Raw genomic sequence first — 22852 nt, forward strand, 5'->3', positions numbered from 1 at the left:
AAAAAAAAAAAAAATATATATATATATATATATATATATATATATATATATATATATATATATATATATATATATATATACACATACATATATATATATATACACACACATACATATATATATATATACACACACATACATATATATATATATATATATATATATATATATATATATATATATATACATACATATACATACATATATATATATATATATATATATATATATATATATACATACATATATATGTGTGTGTGTGTGTGTGTGTGTGTGTGTGTGTGTGTGTGTGTGTGTGTGTGTATTATTTTTTAAATCGGGTAAATCGGGTAAAAAAAAGAAAAAAGAAAAAAAAGAAAGATGATGTCCTTTACTGAAAAAGCTTCGTGTGCTAGGGTTACAGCAGAGGGAGCATTCCTCCTGTCCTCTCCTGGGTTTCCTGTTTTTCTCCTTTTTCTCCATGGTCCTGTATTTCTTCCCGTGTTTGCCCTGGACCTGCCAGCAGCGTCTCAGAAATATCACATTCACTTCCACATCTTCCCATCAAATTCTGCATGCGGAGGTGAGAAAGGGAAATCGTAACACCAAAATCTGCTGAAAAGATGCTAATTGTTGTGTTTACTCACTGAAATACACAGTTTCTGCTCACCCTTATTGCAGTCTTTAGCCATATCGCGCTCTTTCATTATGTTGTTTTTGTACTCTGTCGATTACAGTAGACACACAGAAAATGAGCTGTGGATGGAAAGCGAAGTGTGCGTATTTAATGCGTTTGGGTGAAGTTTACTGCACCTGAATTCAAAGGCTCTTGGTTACAGCAAGTCAGCTCTGTGCAGTCTAAAGCCACTTCACCTCCAGCGATTGCGGTTCCCCTGTGAAGAATTTAATGTTAGATTTAATGTGAAGTTAAAGCAGCATAACATTAACCACATGATAATGCATTACCGTTGGGATCGACCCAGCTCATACTCCAGCCCTGTAAAAAACAGAAAAAAAATCTCAAGTGCACACAATAATAACAAAATGTAAGCCTGATAAATATGCTTTTTATGATGCTAAGAAACACAATCAGGTTGCAATATACAAGTAAAAACCAAGCAGGAATGTTATAATAAAAAATACCTCTCTTTTTGCGCCGTCGAGTCAGCATAATAAGAGCAATGACGATAAACCCCAACAGTAAGAATGTCGCCAGGAAGTAGCCCAAATGTTGCATGAAATAACTTCGATGCTCGGGGATAAAGACATTAACCACACGTGGAGGCTCGACCCCTTCGCCTGAGAAAAGAACAGGAATAAAATAAAACTCCTTCTTCAATAACCTAATTAACTCTCCAAGAATTACTGAATATTACACATGATAAATATTGAGTGAGCTCAATAAACCCTAAAACCAAACAATGCAATGTATCCCGGGGATTTCATGCTCATATCTTAAATGAAATTTATTGTATTGCTGCATTGGATTAAACTAATGGCAATAAACAAGGATCAAAATGAAATGTAGTTCCACGCAAGTAGAGGTTTTTATTCCTCCAGAGGCTCTTTTTCATTTGTTCCCAAAAGCAAAACACCGGAGCAGGGAGAGCAGAGAGTTAAATGTCAAGACGCTGTTTGGCAGTAATGACTTCCAGACCTGATGTCATGCAGCTGTTATTTTTTTCTCCCCAGAAAAACACAGGCTGACCAGAAAAGTGGAGAAGTGTGAGGGAAGGGAGACAAAGTCTGTAATGTGGTCTGTCTGCATGTCTGAATTACTTTTTCATTTTAAAATTGCTCTAACAAACACAGAAGCCTGGTTTGAGCATGTATGGAAAATAAATCTGTGACACCTTCAGCAGAGTTTAGCAGTGAAGTCTACCATCTGGCAGGCCGCTCTAAACATGGCAGGCAGCAAAGGGTTTCACAGTGACCTGAACTGTCCCAATGCACCACATTTATACATCTACATAGTTAAACATAATTTCAAAAACATAACAAATAGAGAACTGTTTATATTTTCTTTAATCATTATTTCAAACCACAATGTGTTATATCACGACTACTTCTGCAAAAAGTACGCTTATAGATGTGTTGCTAATATACACCAGTAATTGGTCATAAATTAAAAAGCAGTTTAATCACAGAAAATACTAAAATTGTTTAATCTCTAGTCTTTCATTAGCAGCTCAAAAGAACAGTCTAAACTAACAAAGAACTAATGAGGAAAACATGCAATGGTCTATCTGTTGTTATGCATTAAAAACCAGCCAGTCAACAGAAAAAATATTTATTCTAACTTAATTACCAACATCCTCTGAGGGGGTCTACGTATACACTGATGGCAAGTAAAGCTGTCGTTGCATAATGTGCCTAATATGCATGAAAATGCAAAGACATACCCAAGGTCATTGTCTCTACAGCACAACTGCTGAGAGGAGAGCTCCAGCCATGCTGTAGCAGTGGTCTATTACCATTTTCTTAACAGATCAAGTGTGTATGCTTTAATGGCTTTTTTTTTTCAAATGGTGGGATACACATCATTTGCAAGTCAATGAAATAAAAGGAATCATCTTCTTTTCAGAGGCTGATATTTCTCTTGAACTGGTGACAGCTCACAAAATGCTTCCCTCATGATTACAAGGAATAACTTCTTTTTATTTTTGTTTCATGTCATCAATAACTACGACAACAAAGTGAAAAGCTGTGAAAAGTTCCCATGATGCTTGTAATGTAATGTGGGTGAATAGAAATAGTTCTTTTTTTTGTCTAACAAGCTCAGTGAGGTGCAGATAAGAGCTAAGTGGGCAGGAAAAAATGCATCACACATGCATTTCTTTCGAGCATAAATTTTAAATTGGCTGTCATTTCTTTAAAGGGGAGGAGAATCTATAGTCTAACACGTACTTTCATACCCTCCCCTTACTTTGCTCTTTCATGTCGCAGCTAGCCCAGATGTTGAACAGATGGGCTAGACTTCCTGTAACTGCTGATAAATATGCCTCTACCAGAGAAACGAAGGAGAGACTGGAAAAAAAACAAAACAAAAGTGGAGAAGCAGTATAACAGGTCTAGATGCCTGGATTAGACTTCTGGAAAAATGAGGAACAAAAAACCAAAAACACAGGATGTGACCATCCACTCCAAAAAGTACTGGATGTTGAAAACCATTCCTCTGCTCAGTCTAGCTAAAATATGTCCAGATAAACAAATTAAAAAAAGCTCTAAATGAAGCAGTTTGTGAGGAAAATGAGAGCACTTCCATCACAGTCGATTTAAAACTGTACACAGCTTTTTAAGCAAAAGATGCAAATAGATATCTCTATTCTATCCAATCTGCAAAACCAAATAAACAAGTATATGAAAGAATTTCTTTCTTTCTTTCTTTCTTTCTCAACTAGCTCCTGCATTCCTTGGCTCCTCCCTCTTCAGCTCAAACACAAAAACAGGGAGGACTGAGGAGAAAGTTGGCAGGAGGAAGAACTGATTTAACTGACCAACTATGCCTATAAATATAACAAAAAAAAACAGGAGCGGTCTTATTTCTCCATGCACAGTTCAGCCAAAAAAAAACATACAGGAAAAACCATTTACCATGACTATGTTGTGGGAAAACAAATTTCTAAGGATTTTTGTTACTTACTTGGATCTGGTTCATCATTCTGGAAAATTCTGGGTGCAGGAGTGGAATCAGGCAGGAGTGGAGGTCCCACAGTTAGTCTGAAGATGCGCCTCTCATGGAGACCACAGTAGTGATGGTGCAGGTGGCAGGAGTAAAGGCCTTTATCAGCGGGCCTCAGGTCGGAGATGAACAGTGAGAAGTCTCCTAGTGTAAAAGCATCCTCTGCCACGCTCATCTTGCTCTGGGCAAAGAGAGGTCCGTAATCCCTACGCTCTCCGGAGGCATACAGGTCCACCAGTCGGTCGGCCTTATCAGGACGCACTCCAGGAGGCTGGAAGTCCCAGTGGGCCACCTGCTGCTGGTCCTCCTGAAGACCCTCTCGCCACAGGGGGCGCCGGTTCACACAAGGCAATACCACTGAGCTGCCCAACAGGACCACAAACACAGTCTTCTCTCCATCCCAGTACCGCTTCTCTTTACGGGCTGGAAACACATTCAGGTGTAATAAATTTTTAGGTGTAATTAAATACATCTGCATCACAATTCAAGAAACAAATATAGTATTTTAGATCAGATAGCCTCACCTGACTTAGTGACGTCAACCTGGATTTGAATAGACTGGTGAATCTGACAATAGTGATGGTGTAAATTACAAGTATAAACTCCTTTGTCAGTTGCTGCCACGTCTGAAAAAAATAAAATAAAATAATTAAAATAAAATTAACTCAATTATATTAAAATTATAACTCAGCACGAACAACGTTCATAGTGCTACTGCAAAAAAGAATGAAAAGTCTCACTGTTGATAGTAAGGGAGAAGTTGCCATCACTGAAAGCAGAGTCTGGGATGAAAACGCGTCCCTTGTTGAAGGCGTTGTAGACCCTCTGGTTGGCCCCAGGTGACATGTCCAAGACTCGTTCCACAGAATTTTCCGGGCTGCTGCGGACCAAGTCCCAGTGCACCACCCTCTGACGGTCCTTCAGTCTGTCTCGGATCCACACCATGCGGGGGCTGTGACAGGGCAGGATGGCCTTAGATCCCGCGGGAAGAGTGATGTTCTTCGCCTCCACCACTACACCAAGCCTGTTGCTGCTGCTGCTCTGTCCCCAAGCTGACACAGAATATAAACACATGTAGTCACAAATTCAGTGCAACAAAGATGTAAATGTAAATAATCCAAAATAATATGCTGTGCCTAAAAAAAAAAAGTCTCTTACCTCCCGGCAGGAAGAGCACAGCAAGAACTGAAAAAAACAAAATCCAAGATGATTAGAGTTTTATCCTACTGATGATTTTAATTCACACAGCCTGCTGATGCTGCGTTATATAGATTTGTCTCCACATATTTCCACTGATTAATTCTTGAGAAACACTTCAAGCGCTTCCACCCACAAATTGGTTGAAGTGCCTGGAGAGTTTAGCTTTGATCTCGTACTGACCCAACACTGAATACTTTCAGAGTCTGAGCAGATGTGGGTTCAGTGAGAGGACAATTTAAAAGAGATAGAGTGAAACTGAAGAAACAAGCACGCGGTGAAAAGGGAACGCTTTAAAACAGAAGTTCAGCAAAGGAAGACAAAAGTAGACAAACACACCAGATGTCAACAACACACTCTGGAAATACATTTCGCTGTTTGTGTTTTCTCGCGCTAGGGATTTTCCGACAGCACATTTGCTATTTCTAATGCATTTTTCCCACAGTGCTATTTCCCGTCTGTTTACTGAAAGGCGGGCAGAGATGTATGCAGTCAAAGCATACAGAGCCCCTATTCATCTCGGCTGCTGCTGGCTTGTCGCAAGGCCGTGATCCTGAGGGGATGAAGAACCAGGCTGTTATTCAGCGCACTCCAGTCAAACTCCCAAGTGTCAAAAGTCTCGGAACAAGACCAAACACCTGTTTGTTTTCACCATACCGGTACTTGTTATTATAAACTATAGAGACAAGATTTATTTCAGTAATGCAGTGAATCTTCTTTCAAGCTTTGAAATGTTTCATGCAGGTACGGTGGCAAATCAATAAATCGTCACGAGCTCATCAGCTTTTAAAATCACATTGATAAAAAAGATAAAAGTAAGAGAACATTAGGTTCCATTTTAAGATGAGATGACTGACTTCCTCTGTGCAGGTCATTTCAGAGGCCGGAGGCACTAACTGTAGAAGCTCTGCCCCCTCTTGTCTTAAACTGGGCCTCAGGAAGAGTTACAAGACCTCAGCCTGGGGATTTTAAGGTATGCTTATACTAAGAGGTCAGAAATATCTCAAGAAATTAGACCACGAAGCACTTTCAAAATGTGACGAATAACACTTTGGCCGGTGTTAGTGAGATAACACTGGTATGAACTGGCTCTGGTCAAAAGCCTTGCATTTGAGTTCCACCGAGTCTGTAACCATTAGCAGCATTTTTAAACTGTGTAAAGTATTTAGATTTACTGAATGTTATCCAGAGGAGCAAGTAATGAGTGGAAACTTGCAACAATTATTGCACTGTATTGTTTTTTTGTATGCATGGTTAAATGCAGGGTTTGACATACAACACAAGTCAGTAACTGGTTTAGCAGTTTTAGCTGTGTTGCCTATCTTCACCATTAGACTATGAGAATACCTCTGCTACTGTTCTTCGATGCAGTAAACTCAATAACACTTCAAGCTGGACAAAATGACTTCAGCACACACCCTGGCATCAGAGAGGAGACCTCATCCTGGAAAACTTTCCTGGCTTTTCTACTGTAGGGCAAAAACTTTCCTGCAGATGGTAAAAACAAAGCGTCTCAGCCCCTTTAATTGTCTGTCATCAGACACACACAGGCTGTTGACTCATGAGGCTGTTTTAACAGTAAGACTTAACAAGGGGCTATTGAATTACTAGTGATAATAACAGACATTTGCCAAATAGAGTGCAAAATCACTGCTGTCATTTTACTCCCCAAACTCACACACGTTGAATCACTCATTAAAATCTCAACCTGAAGGTAAAATAGCAAAACGTTGTAGGTATGATTTAAACATAAAGAATGAGTTTACTCAGCATAAAGTCTGTGATTCACCGATGTTGTTCAAGTGTGAAGTTTGCTCACAGCCCAGTCACAGGTTGAAAATAAATCAGACAAATCTGTGCAGCTGCAGACTCAGCTAAACATACACAGATACATTCAGAGGCCTGGAGGGCTTATTGACTGTCCTGTGGAAACAGCATGTTAGCACTGATTACGTTCAGTAATTACATTCTAAACCACTGTAAACATGCTGGATTATTTGTGTATGGATTGCTTTCTGCAGATTTACATGAGTTTCATCTTCACGTGGAATAATTAGGTGACGTCTGTAATTTTGAGGTCATTTATCATGTTCAGATGATCTGATGGCGCCCAAATGTCATAGCTGCCAAAGCAACATCAGCAACATCTCAGTGTGTGGGCATCTTCTCTAACCTTATGGAGGACAAATTGAGCTCAAAATTTCAGGGGATTGCCTGCTAGGATTTTCCAGAGCATAAATATGCTACCTTATCGTGACCTTGTCATTTTCTGCCATGAATGAGTAGCTACATGTTTACACACTTGTTTGAGTCAAAACAGCACTTCTAATCTTTTCCATGCCCTGTTGTTTTGTGGCCGTTCATTAAGTTGGATCCAACCATCATAAACTGTGTTTATGATGGTTGGATCCCCCTCCTGCTCCCTCTCCTCCACGCCGTCCGGACTCCAAAAGACCCACTCGTGGTGAAACACTCATTACTGACACATATAATGACTGGCTGCTGGATTGTGCTGACTCCTCCACTCAGACCGCAGTTAACTGGAAACACATTGGGTTGAAGCCATAAAAAATCCCAGAGTCACAAACTATGGCCTGTCTACTGTATCAACATGCCGGGGCCAGTCTGATTGCATTTGATCTATTTTATTGAATAGATCACTTTGAACAAAAAAGTTAGAAAGTGTACAGGGCCGTAGTTTGAGATTAGATGTTCATACCTACAAGGGGCTTTAAATGTAAAAAATAACATAAAAAAGGTTAAAATGATGAAGATCATTGGTTATCAATACAAAGCGTGAAAACACATTACAATAATCTTGCATCGGTTAACTGAGTTTGCAAAAATGCGTGTACAGCAAAAACAAAACCCAAAAAGCAGTGAAAAGTACAGATGCAAGATATTTACAGTTACATATAATAGCTTACAGAGACTCTGTGAGCGAAGAATAATGAAAAGGATCAGAAAAGTATTTAGCTGAGGCAAAGCAAACCTGGCAAAGGAGTCTGCTTTTGTTACCGACTGACCTGGATGCAATTATGGCACAAAGAAAAATTTAGCAAGCGTCTTTTTTTTCTTTTAAAAGTGAGACGACTTAAGAGGACTTCACTTACTCTGAAAGAGAGCCATGTCGAGGAGGAACTATTTATCAAAACTGTCAGATGTTAAAAGCCCGTCAGAGGAGGTGAGTGCAAGAACTGATAAAGGAGCGCCTGAAGTTCACCCAGCAGCAGCAGGACTTTGTTGTGTTCATGCAGACTGAGTCTACACAAGTCCCACCCTCCGCTAGCCAATGAAATCCAACACTGCAATAGTTTGGTGCTAAACACTTCACAAATATCCGCACTAAATTGCACAATTGCATTTTGTTATAGAACACTGGTATCTTAACAGCATTTCGGATAACTGCACCCCAAAAACACAAATCTCCGTTAAACTAAATACTTTCCAACAATCCCAAAATTATTTTAATGCGACTGACAGCTGCTAGAAAATCATCTTATAATGAAACAGATGATTTGCAGCTTTTAAATTAAATATTAAGTGATAGCTGCAATGTATGTGGTTACGTTGGCATTTTATTTTGTTCCACGTGTCCCACATGAAGAGTTTTTTTAATGTTGGAAACTTCCACACCACTTTCTTCCTTTGTGAGTTATTTGCAGCATAAACTTCAGTTAGCATTATTTGCACTATACTGCCATCTACAGTACAACAAGAAAAAGAACAATAGCTGAAGTAGCTGACACTGAAAGTCAGCCTGGAGGTGAAAAAAAACAAAAATAGAAATTCAGACATCACACCTTGAGCTTCACAGAGGGAGTTCTTTATTAGACTATCTACACCATTATTTAGCTCATCACTCAAATATGCTTTAATTAAAGTGAAAAGCACACACAGCAGGTTGATTGTTAGAACAGTGTGAAGTGTGGAGAGTCATCCAGGGTAAACGTTGGGACGCAGACTTTAATCAGAATTTTTCAGTTCCTTCTGTTTCCATGCTGTTTAATGAAGATCTTAGGTGTGCTCCATCCCTCTGGAGCCTTCTTCAGTCCAGCTCGCATCCAAATCTTCTTCAGATCCTCCTCAAAGCGTTTCTGTATATGATAAAGACACAAAGCTGGCTGTTTTATATTCATCTAGCTTTGGAAAACTGTAACTAGTGCACATCAGACACACAATGATGAATTGGAAGGAATAAAACAATGATTGCATTTTTTTATCATTACCGTTTCATTATCAAACTTCAAGACATCATAGTGGGGAAAAAAAGAAATGGTCTGATAGATGTGAAAGAAAAGTCCCACCTGCTTCTTCTTTCCTCGGCCCTCCAGCACCCTCTTTCTCAAGAACTTAGTCCGTTTTTGCAGCTTCTTGTATTTATGTCGGTTCATCTTCCGCCGCCGTATCTCTAGAACATTCTTACATCTGAGTGGTGTTACTGTACCCTCCCCGTCTTCCAAAACAGGGACGGAGATTGGCGGCAGCACCTTCTCCTCCAGCAGCTCTACATCCTCCTGTGGCTGAGTGGACTCCAGCAGCGGAGGGAGGGAGTAGCGTAGTGAGAGCCAGCTCTCCAGGGGACTTACTGACAGTTTACGTGGTATGAGAGCCTCCTCCAGCTCCGGCTCAAGCTGGACCCATCGCGGAGGAGACCTGTTGTCTGCCGCTGTTGAGTAGTTTCTCAGTTTTTGATGACGTGAAGAGCAGTAAGCAGAAGCAGCTGGTTGTAGACATCCATTCAAAGTTTCTCCATGAGCTTGAAGTGCACCTTGTCATTAAGGGGAAGAAAAAAAGTCTGATTTTAATGAAATAGAAAACATAGTATTGAATGTAGGCAGACAGATATTTGGCTATTTGTTCTTACTTACAAGTTGCTTTGCGTAATAGGCTGAGACGAGGGATGATCTTTGAGGCAAACATTGTCAGTGGTTATCCAAACAAGGTCATCAGGAATGAGCTCACTGGTCCCTGGTCCTGTGGCAATAAAAAAGGACAAAGTATGGTCTTACTCTGCTCTGTCACAGTAATCAAACTAGTAATGTAACAGTAACTTCAGACTAGGGCTGGATGATATGGCCTAAAATCCATGTCACGGTATAATTTGAAGCAGGCGCAGTAACGATATATATCGCGATATATTCTTTTCTTCTGTATGACTATTTTACACACTATAAGGCACACTTAAAATCCTTTAATTTGATCAAAAATCAACAGTGTGCCTTATGTATGAATTCTGGTTGTGCTTACTGACCTCGAACCGATTTTATGTGGTACATGGCGCACAGAAATCTATCAAAAAATGTTTTAGTATGGCTTTGGTAAGCCCACCGCTTGATGGATTGCCGGAGCATTACGGCTGCCGTAGTCAGGAGCCTTGCAGAGTGATCCAAAACTGGGTCCAAAACTCCGTCTGCTTCAGGTCCCAAAGTCAAACGAACACTGCGGCATCACTGAGAGTTAAAAACTGTCTAAATTCTTTCATCTTTAATAAAATGATCAGCGTTAGCCAGAAGTTAGCTCGCTAGCTTCCACCTAAACATGATATAGCATGTTCTGACTGAGAGATTTCTGAAAAAATTCAAACGTACAGCTCTGCTATCACTTCCAACATAAATGAGGACACAAAACTAAACAGCAGTGACGTTTGTAGGGTTACTGAAGTTGGGCTAGCTGGTATATAATGATGTGCTACGTGATCGCTAGCGACACAGCTGTGTTAGCATAACACAGGGGCAGGCAACTCCAGGCCTCGAGTGCCGGTGTCCTGGAGGTTTTAGATGTGTCCATGATCCATCACAGCTGATTTAAAGGGATAAATGACTCCTCAGCATTTCTTGAAGTTCTCCAGAGGCCTGGTAATGAACTAATCATTTGATTCAGGTGTGTCAACCCAGGGTGGGATCTAAAACCTGCAGGACACCGGCACTCGAGGCCTGGAGTTGCCTACCCCTGGCATAACATAAACAGTGAAGCTCGAGGATGAACGCTAACACTTTTCCACCCGATAAAAGTTAATGTGAAGATTCCTGATGGTTAGAGACAAATGTAATCGCATGGCAGGATGCTGTAAACGGACCAAACTTCAGTCAGGAGAACAACTGAGATAATCCATCCACAATAGAAGGTTAGTCATTAATATACTGCAACAACATGTGAATAGAGCAGCTGTGATAGAATACAGCATTAATGAATCAATGGTACAGAAGTGGAAGAAGCAAGAAGAATGAGTTGAATAAAGTTTGATTTATCTGACTGCTTTGTTTCGCTTAATGTGCCTTATAATCCCGTGCACCTTATGGTCCGAGAAATACGTATTTGACCTTTTTATTTGGCACACTGCAGTATAATGTTGCAAAGCGCCTCTTTTTAACTTCAGTGGATATTATACATGGTTATGCTCAGGATATGTCAGCCCATTTCTACTGGAAATGCCTTTTGGTTAAACTTTCAGCAAGGAATTTGCATTTGCACTGTTAAATGTTTATATAGCTTTAATGCATATAAAAACAGCTACTTGTTTAAGTAAAATGAATGGATCAGGGTTTTTTGCGCTAGTAAAGTTGTGGAGTTGTATTTTGTCTCGCAGAAATTATATAGTCAGTTATATCGTTATTGCAAATTTTCAAATATATATCGTGATATATATTTTTGACCATATCGCCCTGCCCTACTATTTAGTCTATAAAACAGGGTTCACTAAAGCACCAGTCACACATGCCTAGAGACTAGACTGTGACCCCCTGGTAACAGTGCAACTACTGGTCACTTATCCATGTGCCAGCCACCCAGTGAAAATTTGTCATTTCAGCCGTTTGGCGGTTTCTTGCCATCTGCAAAGATTGCGGGTTGCTGAATGAAGTCTACGTTCATCTGACCGAGACTTTAGGTTCCCGAGTTTTCAGCAAAACTCGCTGCTGATGAAGACTGAAAGAGGCACCTGAGAGCCCCACAAAAAAAACCCCAACAACATTTAACTTTATGTATACTGTCTTGTCCAACCAAGCCGTCTAAAACTTATTTATGATAAACCAGAAAAAAATATCAAATTTCATAGAAAATAGGTCCATGAATTTGTTGGGAGTGTATTCTAAATGACAGACAAATAAAGGGATCCACTATTATTCAAATTGCTGCAGATGAATATTATGTTATTCTAGTTGCAGAGTAGCTGATTTATGCTCATTTAAGACATGTTTATGAAAGAATGCTGAGAGTAATGCCAACTATTTTCTGGCCCTTTTCTTGTTTACTAATTTTGTGACTTGTTCCAGAGATAAAAACAAACAAACAAACAACAACAACAACAACAAACATTTGTTTTAGTTCTCCAACCATAGAAATATTAGGTAAAAGCACTTCAGAATCACTTTATCTATTAAGTTCATACATGGAACTAACAAAACAAATTTACTTTCCCTCTGGCATTACACTCACACATAAATACAGTAAAATAACTATTTGCCGTCACATGCATAAAATAACGCAGAAAAAAATAATTAATAATACCTTTTTAATATATGTTACCGGATGTTAAAATTTGAATTGGATTTCACTGCAAAAATGTGAAACATTTTGACCCTTGAGCTGGCAACTGGCTGTTCTCAGGTTCTTAACCTGTAGGTCTCACTGGTTTCCACTGTAGCAAATTAGGTTTCCAGTAATTATTGTTTAGGCTAGTAAAGCTGCGTGAAAGCTGCCTTTAGCCATCTCTACTTTAAGAGTTACCCTAAGTGCTGGGACACTGTGAAAGGCTTATATAATGACTGTTATCAAAACCCAGAAATAGTGGATGCCAACCTCCCTCCAGGTTTAAATCAGCGGATAATCAGGCGCCCAACAGCGGGTGATTTAAAAATGAAAATAAAAAGTCCAAACGGTAAGACAGTAAATAAATAAATAAATAAATGAAATAACAGAGACCGAAGGAAATTAAAGAATTATGTAATTGCCAACTGGCTCATCATGGCTAAACAACCAGCAGCTCCACTTTGGACGAGAAAGCCGCCAAAACGCTCAAATATTAAAAGCTAAGGATAGAATTTTTCTGCCTTTAACTACTTGGTGGCATGTTTATAACAACCTCGTTTAATTCAAGAAAGAGTTGGGTTACCTAGTATTACTATGATCCGAGGTTCCGTCTTCAATGTGACTTCAACTAACCACTTCCGCTCCGTGCGACACACATTTAAGTCGCTTCCGCTTTCTCCGTGCTGAGAAAGGTTCCGCCGAGTAGATTTTTATTCCTTAAGGCTTTGCTTTGAAACAAAATGTCCATTCTTCTTCTTCTTCTTCTTCTTCTTCTTCTTCTTCTTCTTGTTGTTGTTGTTGTTGTTGTTATCAGTAGTAGTAGTGGTAGTAGTAGCAGTAGTATTACAAATTTATCCCTTAAAACCCAGGACCATGGGAGTACGACAGTTCACTCGATGGATAAAGTAGAGGAGGAGCTGGAGGTCTTTTATCCTGATATTACCAGGGATTTTGTTGGTGTAATTTTTTCATACCTTCCTTGACCAAACAAAGAGAATTTAACATCACTGGTACTTTTGTAATTTTCTTGTCGGGCATTTTCTTAATTTCTATTTCAAGGTCTTTATATTTGAAGAGTTTTTCTATAACATTCAGAGTGAATGTTTCTTTCAGTAGGGATAGAAATGTCTGCTGGTCTGGATTTCTTTATCACTTTGCATTGTCATGCCCCACAGTGTTTCATCACTTTTATCATTTTATTAGTAGTATTAGTGGTACGAGTAATATTAATATTAATATGTATTTATTTATTTTTAAGATTAGTTCAAGAAGGGCTCAAATTCTTATACATATGGTGTAGTAGGCTGATAAATCCAGTGCATCTCTCAGGTGTCTTAATTTGTATCTCTTCACAGAGAGGCAAGTTACTACTATTGTTTATGCAAAAAATGTAAACCTTACTTATTAGCGTGCTTTTTTAAAAATTAACTAATTAGTATTTTATGCTACTACTAATGTGATGAATCTTCAGGCAATTATCAGTATATAAAACTGAAACATTGAACATGTTCAAAACTTGGATTTTCCTATTTCTCTTGCGAGTATGTACATTTCTAAAACTCCTGTGGCCGGCACTTATGTGGCTTGCAATTGTTGGGAAATTCGAAAACTAGTTTCGGTTATGGCTCAGTTTTATTTCCCTTTAACTCATTAAATCTGAATATGTGTCTTTCCTCCATGTGGCACAGTTGCATAACCAGGGAATTCTCCACTTTTAGATCGCTCTAGTTTTGAAAGCTTGTGGGCAGCCACATCGAATCATTTATTCATGGGGGTTTCTCGCTCAGCTTTCATTAAGTTTGTGGGAAATGGAACACCTACAGTATGAAGGCATTTCTCTATATGATTTCTACTATCAGGCATTGAGAAAAATAGTATTTGTGTGAGAAGAAAAGGATGGAAAGATGCTACAGCTAAGTAATGAGCTTTCACTAAATGTTGTAATGCAACACAAGGAAAGAAATATGCAATAGATAGTAAAGTTCTCAGGGTATTTATTTACAAAAACCAAAAATAACATCAAGGACAAAACATTCATTTCACTGTAAATCCTGCTGCCCATAACTTGTTTGCTTCACTAGCTATGCTTACACCATCAGTGTGCAACATAAGGCAACTGAAATGATCAGCTGGATGTACTGTGAGATTTCCCTTTAACAGAACAGTCTCTGAAATTATCTTAATTTATAAAATCCTCTCAAAATATTTAAAATTTGAGGTTATGGAAAAACAAAATAAAAAATGCAAAAAAATTAACTTGGCAGTAATTGGTCAATCCTATTTTGAATTATCTGCCTATACATTACACATACAGTCCTCAAACTTAACATCTATTTACAAAATCAGTAGTGGTATTTAGAGTTTTTGTCTTGCTTTAAAAGCAAATGAAGGTTCACTGTTTCATTATATATCTGCATTGCAAATTTACTGCACTCAATGAAATCCCAACCCCTGAAATAGACAGAGCTTTACAGATGACAACAATATAGTTCACACCAAAACAACACAGACAGTACAAGCATATGACTGGCTGTTTGTAGTCTTTGTAGTCACCATAGAGGTACAGCATAAATACTACTTTAAAAGGAACCAAATCAATAAATAAAAAAGTACATTAGAGAGAGAAAAAAAACAGCATAATGTTGAGAGCTATCTCCATATCAACATTTAAGACAGACAAATCAGTTAAATCACTCATTGATTGGTACAGTATGTTTATACATTAGCAGATTTTAAAGATTTATGCCACAAATTTTTAAACTAGTGTGCTTAAAATTATTCTAAATGTATTAGTTTCACATTTAATCTAATACTGCTCTCCCGTTATTGGCTGCAGAACACGTGAGTGAAAAAAAGTGAGGTAAAAAAACTGAAGGCCAGGGAAATTGTTTAAATTATAAGGCCATTTCAAGGTATTTACAATACAATGCTATCTTTACCACAAACTATGATGTTAAGTTTGGTAGGTAACAGTGGGCACTGGAGCAAAGAACACAGTTATTTGCTGCAGTTACACTTGTATTTTACCCGGAAAATAATCACATTAACAGCAATGTTAGAACTTTTTACCACATTGGATATTTTGTGACAAAATACTCAAATCTGATGCCAAATATTTTGTACAACACGTACACTGGAAATCTTCATTAAGCCAATATCGTGGTTGATTTGGTAAAACCATCCAGGCAGTTCACTTGTTGCATCAACAGTCCTTCACTCAGTCTCAACAGAGAGCACAATGGCACTGTCTTTACCGTGTATAACCAGCACACCTTGGCTTTAACGAGACAACTCAGACAAGGTAATATCTCATACAAATAAAACAATTATATTTGTGCATTTTGGAACAAAGGTCAGGTTTTAAAAAAGAGGCAAAGAACAGAGTGGAAGGAAAGAACACTGTGCAAAAGCTGAGCCCCTCTGTGCATCATCCACGCCAGTGTCCTCCAGGTTTCTCTAGATATGCTGAACTCTGGCCTCACCGAGCAGCGGACTGGCCAGGCTTTTTCTCTTTTTTTCATCTTCTTTCTCATTTTCCTTCTCATCACTGGTCATGGCGAATGCCTGCACTTGTCTCATCTCCCAGAAGGATTGTGACTTATGGGAATGCTTTTGGAAGAGAAGAAAATTCTGGTCAAAACTTTAATACAAGTATAAGAATGTGTAGTATTCATATAATTAGTGATATTTAAAAATAAATCCAGCTTTGCCATAACACAGATTTGCTTTTTTTTTTTTTTTTTATTCCTCAGTACTGTTGACGAGGATTATGTATAAAACTGAGACAGAAGACTGTTGTATAACAAATGCTCCCAAGCAGCATTTTGGTTTAGTGCATGTGGATACTGTGTTTCGGAACCATCTGTGCATAGTAAACCTGTGGATTAAAGCCATAAGTGTGCAGAGAGGAATTCCAACCTGAAGATGGAGATCCAGGACACTACCAGGTGAGTTGAGCTAACAGTTCTGCACACGGAGCAGTGAAAATAAAAAGAACGGTATCAGTAACAAGTCACAGAAATTAGTGCAGCACTGCAGAACAGTAAAGCAGAGACTGTATTGGTCTATAGGAATTGGTCAGTCTTACAGAAGAGTATACATTTGTTGTGACTGCAAATTAAAAGAAAAAAGTGCAATGAACACAAATGAAAGCACGAGATCTTAGTATAGAGCTGGCTGATTACTCACTGATGAGGACTGCTGATTGTGTGATCGTTCCAGTTTCATCCCCTTTGCTCGATCAGGTTTACCAGGCCCTGAAGGATAGGTTAGCAATGTGTGAAAAGACTCATACCTGATATAGACAGTTATATAAATATTAAATGATACAATATGAATCATTTATGTTTTGAAAAAAAAGAAAGCTTTTACTTGTTTTGCAGAAGAAATAGAAAGTCAACTTTATTACACATTAAAGAGGTTAGATGAAAGACTATACTTGCGAATTAATATTCTGAAAAGATAGCTGCATATCAATTTCTCATTATATATTACACTTGTAAAAAATATTATTTTTTATTATATGTTAACATCCTCATTACAATCACAAAGCTACATGATTATTTATTAGCTTGTTATTACAATAAGTCATGAATTGAATGCATTAATTATGCATTGCTTAACCATGGGCTTTCTTCACTTTAACCCTTCCCTTTAAACTTTTAATAAGCTGCACCTTGTTCACCAAGCTCTCTGTCTCTCTCACCTGGGGAGCTCCCACGACTGGTGGTAGTAGTGTTACTGTTGTTGTCCTCCAGCCAAGTGTTGTAGGGGAAGGAGTCTCGCTTGTGTGGTGTTCCAGCAGATGACAGACTCTCCTGGAGAATATGGCAAGGTGACCAAGAAAACCAGATTATGTAGATTATAGTGAAAAAACAAAAATGTGATAGCTTAAATACAATTTATAATTTGTGTTTCTACATGTAGTACATATACAGGATACACTGCTTACCATGCCTGTGTCGTATTCCTCTGTTGCCTCTGTCTCATTCTCCTCCACCACACTAGCAAAGCTGCTGGCGTTGGAGGACGAGCGGGAAAGGTCGTGAGCCTCAGGGATGGATGCGGCCCTGCCAACAAGATAAGAACTACACCCTGGGTTAACAACTCCAACCTGATTTTATCTTATGTATAGTGATACTACATGTTAACCTAAGGGAGGATTACCCAGCAGTTACACAAATACAGGAATGGCAAAACATGCTATTTAAAATTTTCAGTGAGTGTCCAGGGGATATGGTAGGAGCCTGTTTATTATATATACCTGTTCTTGGTAGTTGTGAGCACCTCAGGAGAGCTCTGATTGGATGAATTGTCAGATTTGGGATCTTGAGAGGCGTGGCCACTGTCAGGTGTCTTCTGAGTGTTTGGGGAGTTATCTCTACTGCTACAAGGTAAAAGAAATAGTGTGAAAAATAGAAAAAAAAAAAGTTATTTTATGTAGAAGATGGTCTACAGGTATATGCTATGTAAATGATCACAGGAATCTTCTCCCACCTCTTCTCCTGGACTTCTTGAATGTTTTCAATGCCGATGGCACTGCTTCGCCGGGAGCTGAAAGGGCCAGACTTTTTCCTGGTTGGGCTTTTTCCTGGGATTATCAGAGACTGACAGGGAAAGAGGAAAACCGTTCAGGGACAATGCCAAAATATTTCCAATACCTTGTATAATAAAATAGGTTCATTTCAAGAGCTTATCACTTTAGGTATTTATAACTGAGGAGAGCTAATGGTTACTTTGACCACTGAACCATTCATTTGTCGTGTACTGTATCATAGAGAACACTTTGGCAAAATTTCAAAAACATATCATCCTGAATTACCAGGCTGAAGAGTAACACTGCTCCCTCCGAGCTGTCAGTATGATGAAAAAAATGTTAAAATATGCTTTTAGCAGCTTAATGACAAGCCCTGGTGGCAGTCTTTCAGCCAGAACAGAGCACACTAAGGCGGGAGATGAAAGATGGGTTTAAAAGCTCCAGAGCCTAACACTAAATATGCTTTCTCAGCATCTGCTTTGTTCGTTCAATCTCCCTTTTAATGCTCTCAAAATGAGAACTTTAAAAAAAAGAGGCTTTTATTTAATGTGGCTTCAAAGAGCAGTGGGGGTGCAGGGGGCGTTTTTCACAATTTCTCTGTAAGGGGCTTATTAAATTATAAATATTCCTTATTTTTTAACAAATACAGAATTAAGCACACTGGAATGAAACTATAGAGTAAAACTGTAGCAGGTGTGCACATACTGCAGTAAAGCAGAGAAGAAAATAAGAGTAGAAGCAAATACTCTTAACAGTTCATACATATATTAGTCTAGAAAATATAAAAGATTGGACTTGCTAAAGCAACTAATTCACTGGAAAATGGGCAGGACTATGTTCACAGACTAAAATGATGATGCCTTTTAAATAATATATCCTGTCTGTAGCACACAGTTTCTGATATACGGAATACACATTAGGGAGCTGAAATGTGCAGAGAAGCATGTTTGGCTATGATGCAAAGGAGCCATGCAAACAAGAAAAGGAAACAAAGACGGAAAGCAAGTAGTTGGAGAATAGTTAGAATTAGACATGAACCTCTTCTACTGTTCCTATCCCTATGGCACTGCCTCGACGTCCATATTTACTCGGACTTTTGCCTGGGACAAGCAATGACTGATAAAAACAGTGAGAAAGAAAGAGACAGAATAAGAGAGAAGAGACAGAAGAGAGAGTGGTGATGACATATGAAAAAACAAAGAGAGGTGGGGAAAAGGGGGGAGGAGGGGAGAGAATACATGAGATATATACAAATACATATGAGATATCATGCAGTAAGTCATGTTGTCCAAACAAACTATGAAAGGCGTGTTAGCTGGAGAATACAGGGGGAGATATTTTGGTTCCATGGGTGCGACACAGGCAGCTGAATGGGAGAGAGGAATGATACACCAGTTATGTGAGCTGTATGTCTGAAAAAGGAAAAGGAAGGTAAATTCAGCAGAGGAGGGCACACAGCATGTTATACATTAGGAATCAAATCAAGACTGGCTTATGAACAAACAGTAAGCTCGTTAGTCATACTCATTGATGAAAGATAATATATAATAGTCTAATATGTCTAATACAGAGAGAATTAACTTAATCAGTTTATATAAGATACACAGTATCTCTCAACATATACCCTACATATAACAGACAGGCCACCATATGTAGTCACTACTGATGGAAAACTTGTAACTGTAACTAAGGTAACAGTCATATTTTACTTTCAACTGGGAGAAAAAAAGAAAAATAAATGTCCAAACACAGACTGTATACAAAAGCTAAACCTAGTTTTCAAGGCTTTTTGATTACAAAAAGAAGTTCACTTTCATCAAAGTGTACAAGAAAACAATCCTCGACTCCCTCCATGTACCCACTAAGCATGTTCTGAGTTAGTTTTTGAGCTCTGTGTTAGGTTTTTAATCATCGCTTTCAGGTGTTATTGAATACAAAGTTATGTTTATTTTGCAAATTATAGCTCCCATGGTTCTCTGGGAAAAGTATAAAGCAGGGTGGGCCTTTCAGATTGGGCTTATCTTATAATTGCCAAGCTACTGAGTGCCCCCCAGTTTCATAATGGGAGTTAGTCCATGCTCATGAAATCCAGTTAAAAAAAAAAACAAAACTCAAGGCTTTAAGAAAAAGGGGCACCAACCTCATGGTGGCTGTGTCTGTCTTATATATGCAGCATATATGTGCACAAGTTTAGTTACAGCAGTATTTCTGAATAAATTATTTAAACTGAAAAACACCTGAAAAGATTTACAACTTTTCCTCTTGATGACATAAATATCAATTTCCCCAAAAAATGAATTTAAAATCATTGCGTGATTATTAAAAGAAAAAATGTAAGCATACCCACACATTATACACACTATCACACAAAGACAACTCCAACCCATGTTAGAAATGAAGTGATCGCTCATTAACAATGCAGATGCATGGGCATTTAAATCACGTGAACACAATTAGAAAAAAAAAATGCTTTAACCCATTCAGCTTGTGTCCTAAACATATCCACTTTCATGACTGTTAAGTCAATCCGTTTTGGTAGTGGTAGACAATGTGCAACCTTTGCAAAGTGACAGTCAAGTTTAAGACTCAGGCATAATTGCTTCCCGTGTCCAAGTGTGCAGTCTCTCTCTCGCTGTGAGAAGTTAGTGCAGCAGGCAAGTAAAAGAGAAGGGGGTATGAACTCTGTTAGATCTGCAGAGGGGGAGGCAGAAGCAGCGAGGCTCACCTCGCCATAAGTACTGGAGGAGTGGGACTGTACTTACTATCCCTGGGAATTTAGGGCTCTCTGCGGGGTTGTGGTTAAAGTTGCCGCTCAGGCTAGTGGAGACTGTGTGCGGCTTCTTGAAAGTAAGACCCATGGCATCCATAGACTGGCTTCTGCTGCGCATCACCCTCTACAGAGAGACGAGGAGGAGGAGATACATTCAGATGGTGCTGACCTCTCTGACCCCTCGGTATCACTGAACAGGCCAAGAGGAGCCTGGGGGCTGTCCCTGAACACTGACCACTACAGGCAGAGAGCACTGGCCAGATTCTAATTCTAACAGACGAGAAAGCGACAGAGAACACTAGTATGCTTTAGTGCCTGAAGGAGGTTCAGATGAGTCATTTTTATTTAGGTAGGTGATAAGAGAAGAGAGTGGGAAGTAGAAGGGCCAAGTGGCTCACAGATGTCTGACCACACTGAGTCTAATCAGAGCCAGAAGAAGTTTAAAGCCCAGTGCACCTTTTTACGAACATGAAATAATGTGGAGAGGCAGAGGCGTCTGATGATGAAAGGAAATTATCCGTTCCATCCACATTCCCCAAATTATGACACATGAAGATGATAGGACCATATAGATACGTGAGCGGTGGCACTGAAACGTGGCGAATCACAAAACAACTATAAAGCATGAAGAAGAAAAGCTGGGAAGCAGAGAACGGTATGTTCCAGGAGGACAGAGCAGCAGAGCTTCTCTTCATTCAGATACAGATTAAGAAAAAGCTACTACAGCTCAGTCTGCATATAGACAAGAACAGAAGAGAAATACTGCCAGAGAGAAGTCGCGCTCATGTTCACATAAAAAAAACATCTCTCAACAGGTAACGATGAATACTAATTAGAGATGCCACTTTACAGGCTAATAATAAAATGTAATTTAATACTAAAAGTTTGACATTTTTGAGAAATATACTGATTTACATTCCTGTTGGGAGTTAGATCAGAAAATCAGTATCAGTCTCAAATCTGTCTGCAGTATAAAGTCACAGCTAGCAGTGGGTTATCTCAGATCAGCATAAAGGCTAGAAACAAAGAGCATACGGGCACCTCCAAAACTTACTAATTAATACATTATCCAAGGGCAGAAATCGCTGGTTTTGTAGGGAATAAAACGACTGATTTGTCTGAGAACACTGTTTGCCTCTGAGGCAGGTGGAGCTTCTCTCTTTTATCAGTGTTTTTGCTAAGCGAAGCTGCTGAGCTTGAATTTAAATTATGTAAACAAGAAAGCTCCTTTTGTTTTGCTTGTGCAAGTAAAACATAAAACCCTAGTTTCTAAAACAAGACTTTGAATATGCAAACTAGCTTCAACTTTTTCTTTCTGAGAGTTCCAGTGAAGCTGTTGACCTGAAGCTCCAGCCTCTGCTTCTGCTTTTCCAGTTACCTTAAAAGACTCAAAGAAGCCTCCTCCTCCAGCATTCCCATTTTCCAGCTTGTCGTCCTCTCCTCCAACACCCATTATGGCCTGGCTGTTTAAGTGGAGCTCCTCATAAAGAGTCTCCAACAAGGCCGATCGTGTTCTCTCCTGTCGCATATGCACGCGCACACACACACACACACACATACACACACACACAGAAATGAGGCAGAGGGAAGTAAATAAAATTTGCTTCCCTCAAAAGACATAAAATGTTTTAAGTCTTTCTTAAAAACTTACCTCCAATTTGGCAAATTTCTCAGCTTTGTAGCAGGCATATTCTGCATTGATTAGCTTAGTAAAAAGGAATTCATGGAATTCGGGGCCCTGCATAAAAGGATTAGAGAGGTAAGGCATCTTCTCGGAAACTAAAAGATGATCAGTGAGGTCAAAGATCTTCATCTTCTTACTTTTTTAAAGATGGCAGGGTTTGGGAGGGCGGGGCCAAAGAAAGGTACATCATCCCGTGCTGTAACTGACACCTAGAAAGAAAGATAAAGATGAAGTGCAATAAATGCTTTCAGGAGAAAATGTCAGAAAGGAGAGGAAGCGGGTTACCTTGTAGAGAACATTGTCGGAGCAGGGGTTGACCACTTGGACAACAATGTAAGCGTGGAGAAAGTTGGAGGCGATCATGTCTGGTACAAAGGGAGTATTTTCTTCTTGGAAAACGATGGCGACAATGTCATTTCCTATGTGTCTTTTTCTCTGCAACTGCAACACAACAGCCCAACAGCAACTTAGTTT

At 39.0% G+C, this 22852-nt stretch overlaps 3 protein-coding genes across 14 annotated transcripts in view; all 3 read right to left on the reverse strand.

Annotated features, from left to right (window-relative positions):
• Positions 1 to 321: 321 nt before the first annotated feature.
• On the reverse strand, positions 322 to 8563 carry LOC146364682 (matrix remodeling-associated protein 8-like). The gene is made up of 10 exons (XM_084917695.1): positions 7972 to 8563; positions 4820 to 4846; positions 4402 to 4713; positions 4186 to 4287; positions 3623 to 4084; positions 1123 to 1278; positions 946 to 976; positions 793 to 872; positions 650 to 703; positions 322 to 550 (listed from the first exon to the last, which is right to left on the reverse strand). Exons 1-10 carry the CDS (start codon positions 7985 to 7987, stop codon positions 525 to 527), a joined length of 1266 nt encoding a protein of 421 aa, XP_084773821.1. The 5' UTR covers positions 7988 to 8563; the 3' UTR covers positions 322 to 524.
• A 105-nt stretch (positions 8564 to 8668) lies between these two features.
• aurkaip1 (aurora kinase A interacting protein 1) lies at positions 8669 to 13088 on the reverse strand. Its single transcript, XM_084917696.1, has 4 exons — positions 12972 to 13088; positions 9730 to 9835; positions 9166 to 9629; positions 8669 to 8955 (listed from the first exon to the last, which is right to left on the reverse strand). Exons 2-4 carry the CDS (start codon positions 9779 to 9781, stop codon positions 8839 to 8841), a joined length of 633 nt encoding a protein of 210 aa, XP_084773822.1. The 5' UTR covers positions 9782 to 9835; positions 12972 to 13088; the 3' UTR covers positions 8669 to 8838.
• Positions 13089 to 14365: 1277 nt separating this feature from the next.
• The window catches only part of LOC146364684 (rap1 GTPase-activating protein 1-like), a 42838-nt gene continuing 34351 nt past the window's right edge, over positions 14366 to 22852 (reverse strand). For 6 of the 12 annotated variants that reach the window (XM_084918338.1, XM_084918340.1, XM_084918342.1 and 3 more), the window contains 13 exons: positions 22664 to 22819; positions 22516 to 22587; positions 22346 to 22432; positions 22073 to 22213; positions 20687 to 20818; positions 18963 to 19040; positions 17885 to 17994; positions 17652 to 17774; positions 17340 to 17475; positions 17094 to 17205; positions 16577 to 16644; positions 16307 to 16354; positions 14366 to 15997 (listed from right to left, as the gene is read on the reverse strand). In XM_084918338.1, the coding sequence (XP_084774464.1) occupies positions 16346 to 16354; positions 16577 to 16644; positions 17094 to 17205; positions 17340 to 17475; positions 17652 to 17774; positions 17885 to 17994; positions 18963 to 19040; positions 20687 to 20818; positions 22073 to 22213; positions 22346 to 22432; positions 22516 to 22587; positions 22664 to 22819 (1224 nt within the window). In that variant the 3' untranslated portion in view covers positions 14366 to 15997; positions 16307 to 16345. The remainder of the gene's footprint in view (positions 15998 to 16306; positions 16355 to 16576; positions 16645 to 17093; positions 17206 to 17339; positions 17476 to 17651; positions 17775 to 17884; positions 17995 to 18962; positions 19041 to 20686; positions 20819 to 22072; positions 22214 to 22345; positions 22433 to 22515; positions 22588 to 22663; positions 22820 to 22852) is intronic. The other 6 variants (XM_084918337.1, XM_084918336.1, XM_084918341.1 and 3 more) reach the window with 6 other exon arrangements.

Source organism: Perissodus microlepis, chromosome 20 (assembly GCF_051167445.1).
Source record: "Perissodus microlepis isolate ML-2025 ecotype Zambia chromosome 20, ASM5116744v1, whole genome shotgun sequence".
NCBI lineage: Eukaryota > Metazoa > Chordata > Actinopteri > Cichliformes > Cichlidae > Perissodus > Perissodus microlepis.

What these genes read in the sequence shown, in the direction of transcription:
- aurkaip1 (XM_084917696.1), bottom strand. Translation starts at nt 9,781, where the DNA reads ATGTTTGCCTCAAAGATCATCCCTCGTCTCAGCCTATTACGCAAAGCA. An exon ending in CCTATTACGCAAAGCAACTT is followed by an intron (nt 9,630 to 9,729) that starts GTAAGTAAGAAC and finishes CTTAATGACAAG; the next exon opens with GTGCACTTCAAGCTCATGGA. An exon ending in GCCGAGGAAAGAAGAAGCAG is followed by an intron (nt 8,956 to 9,165) that starts GTGGGACTTTTC and finishes TATCATATACAG; the next exon opens with AAACGCTTTGAGGAGGATCT.
- LOC146364682 (XM_084917695.1), bottom strand. An exon ending in CTTCTCCCTTACTATCAACA is followed by an intron (nt 4,288 to 4,401) that starts GTGAGACTTTTC and finishes TATTTTTTTCAG; the next exon opens with ACGTGGCAGCAACTGACAAA. An exon ending in GAATGATGAACCAGATCCAA is followed by an intron (nt 1,279 to 3,622) that starts GTAAGTAACAAA and finishes TTCTTTTCTCAG; the next exon opens with GCGAAGGGGTCGAGCCTCCA.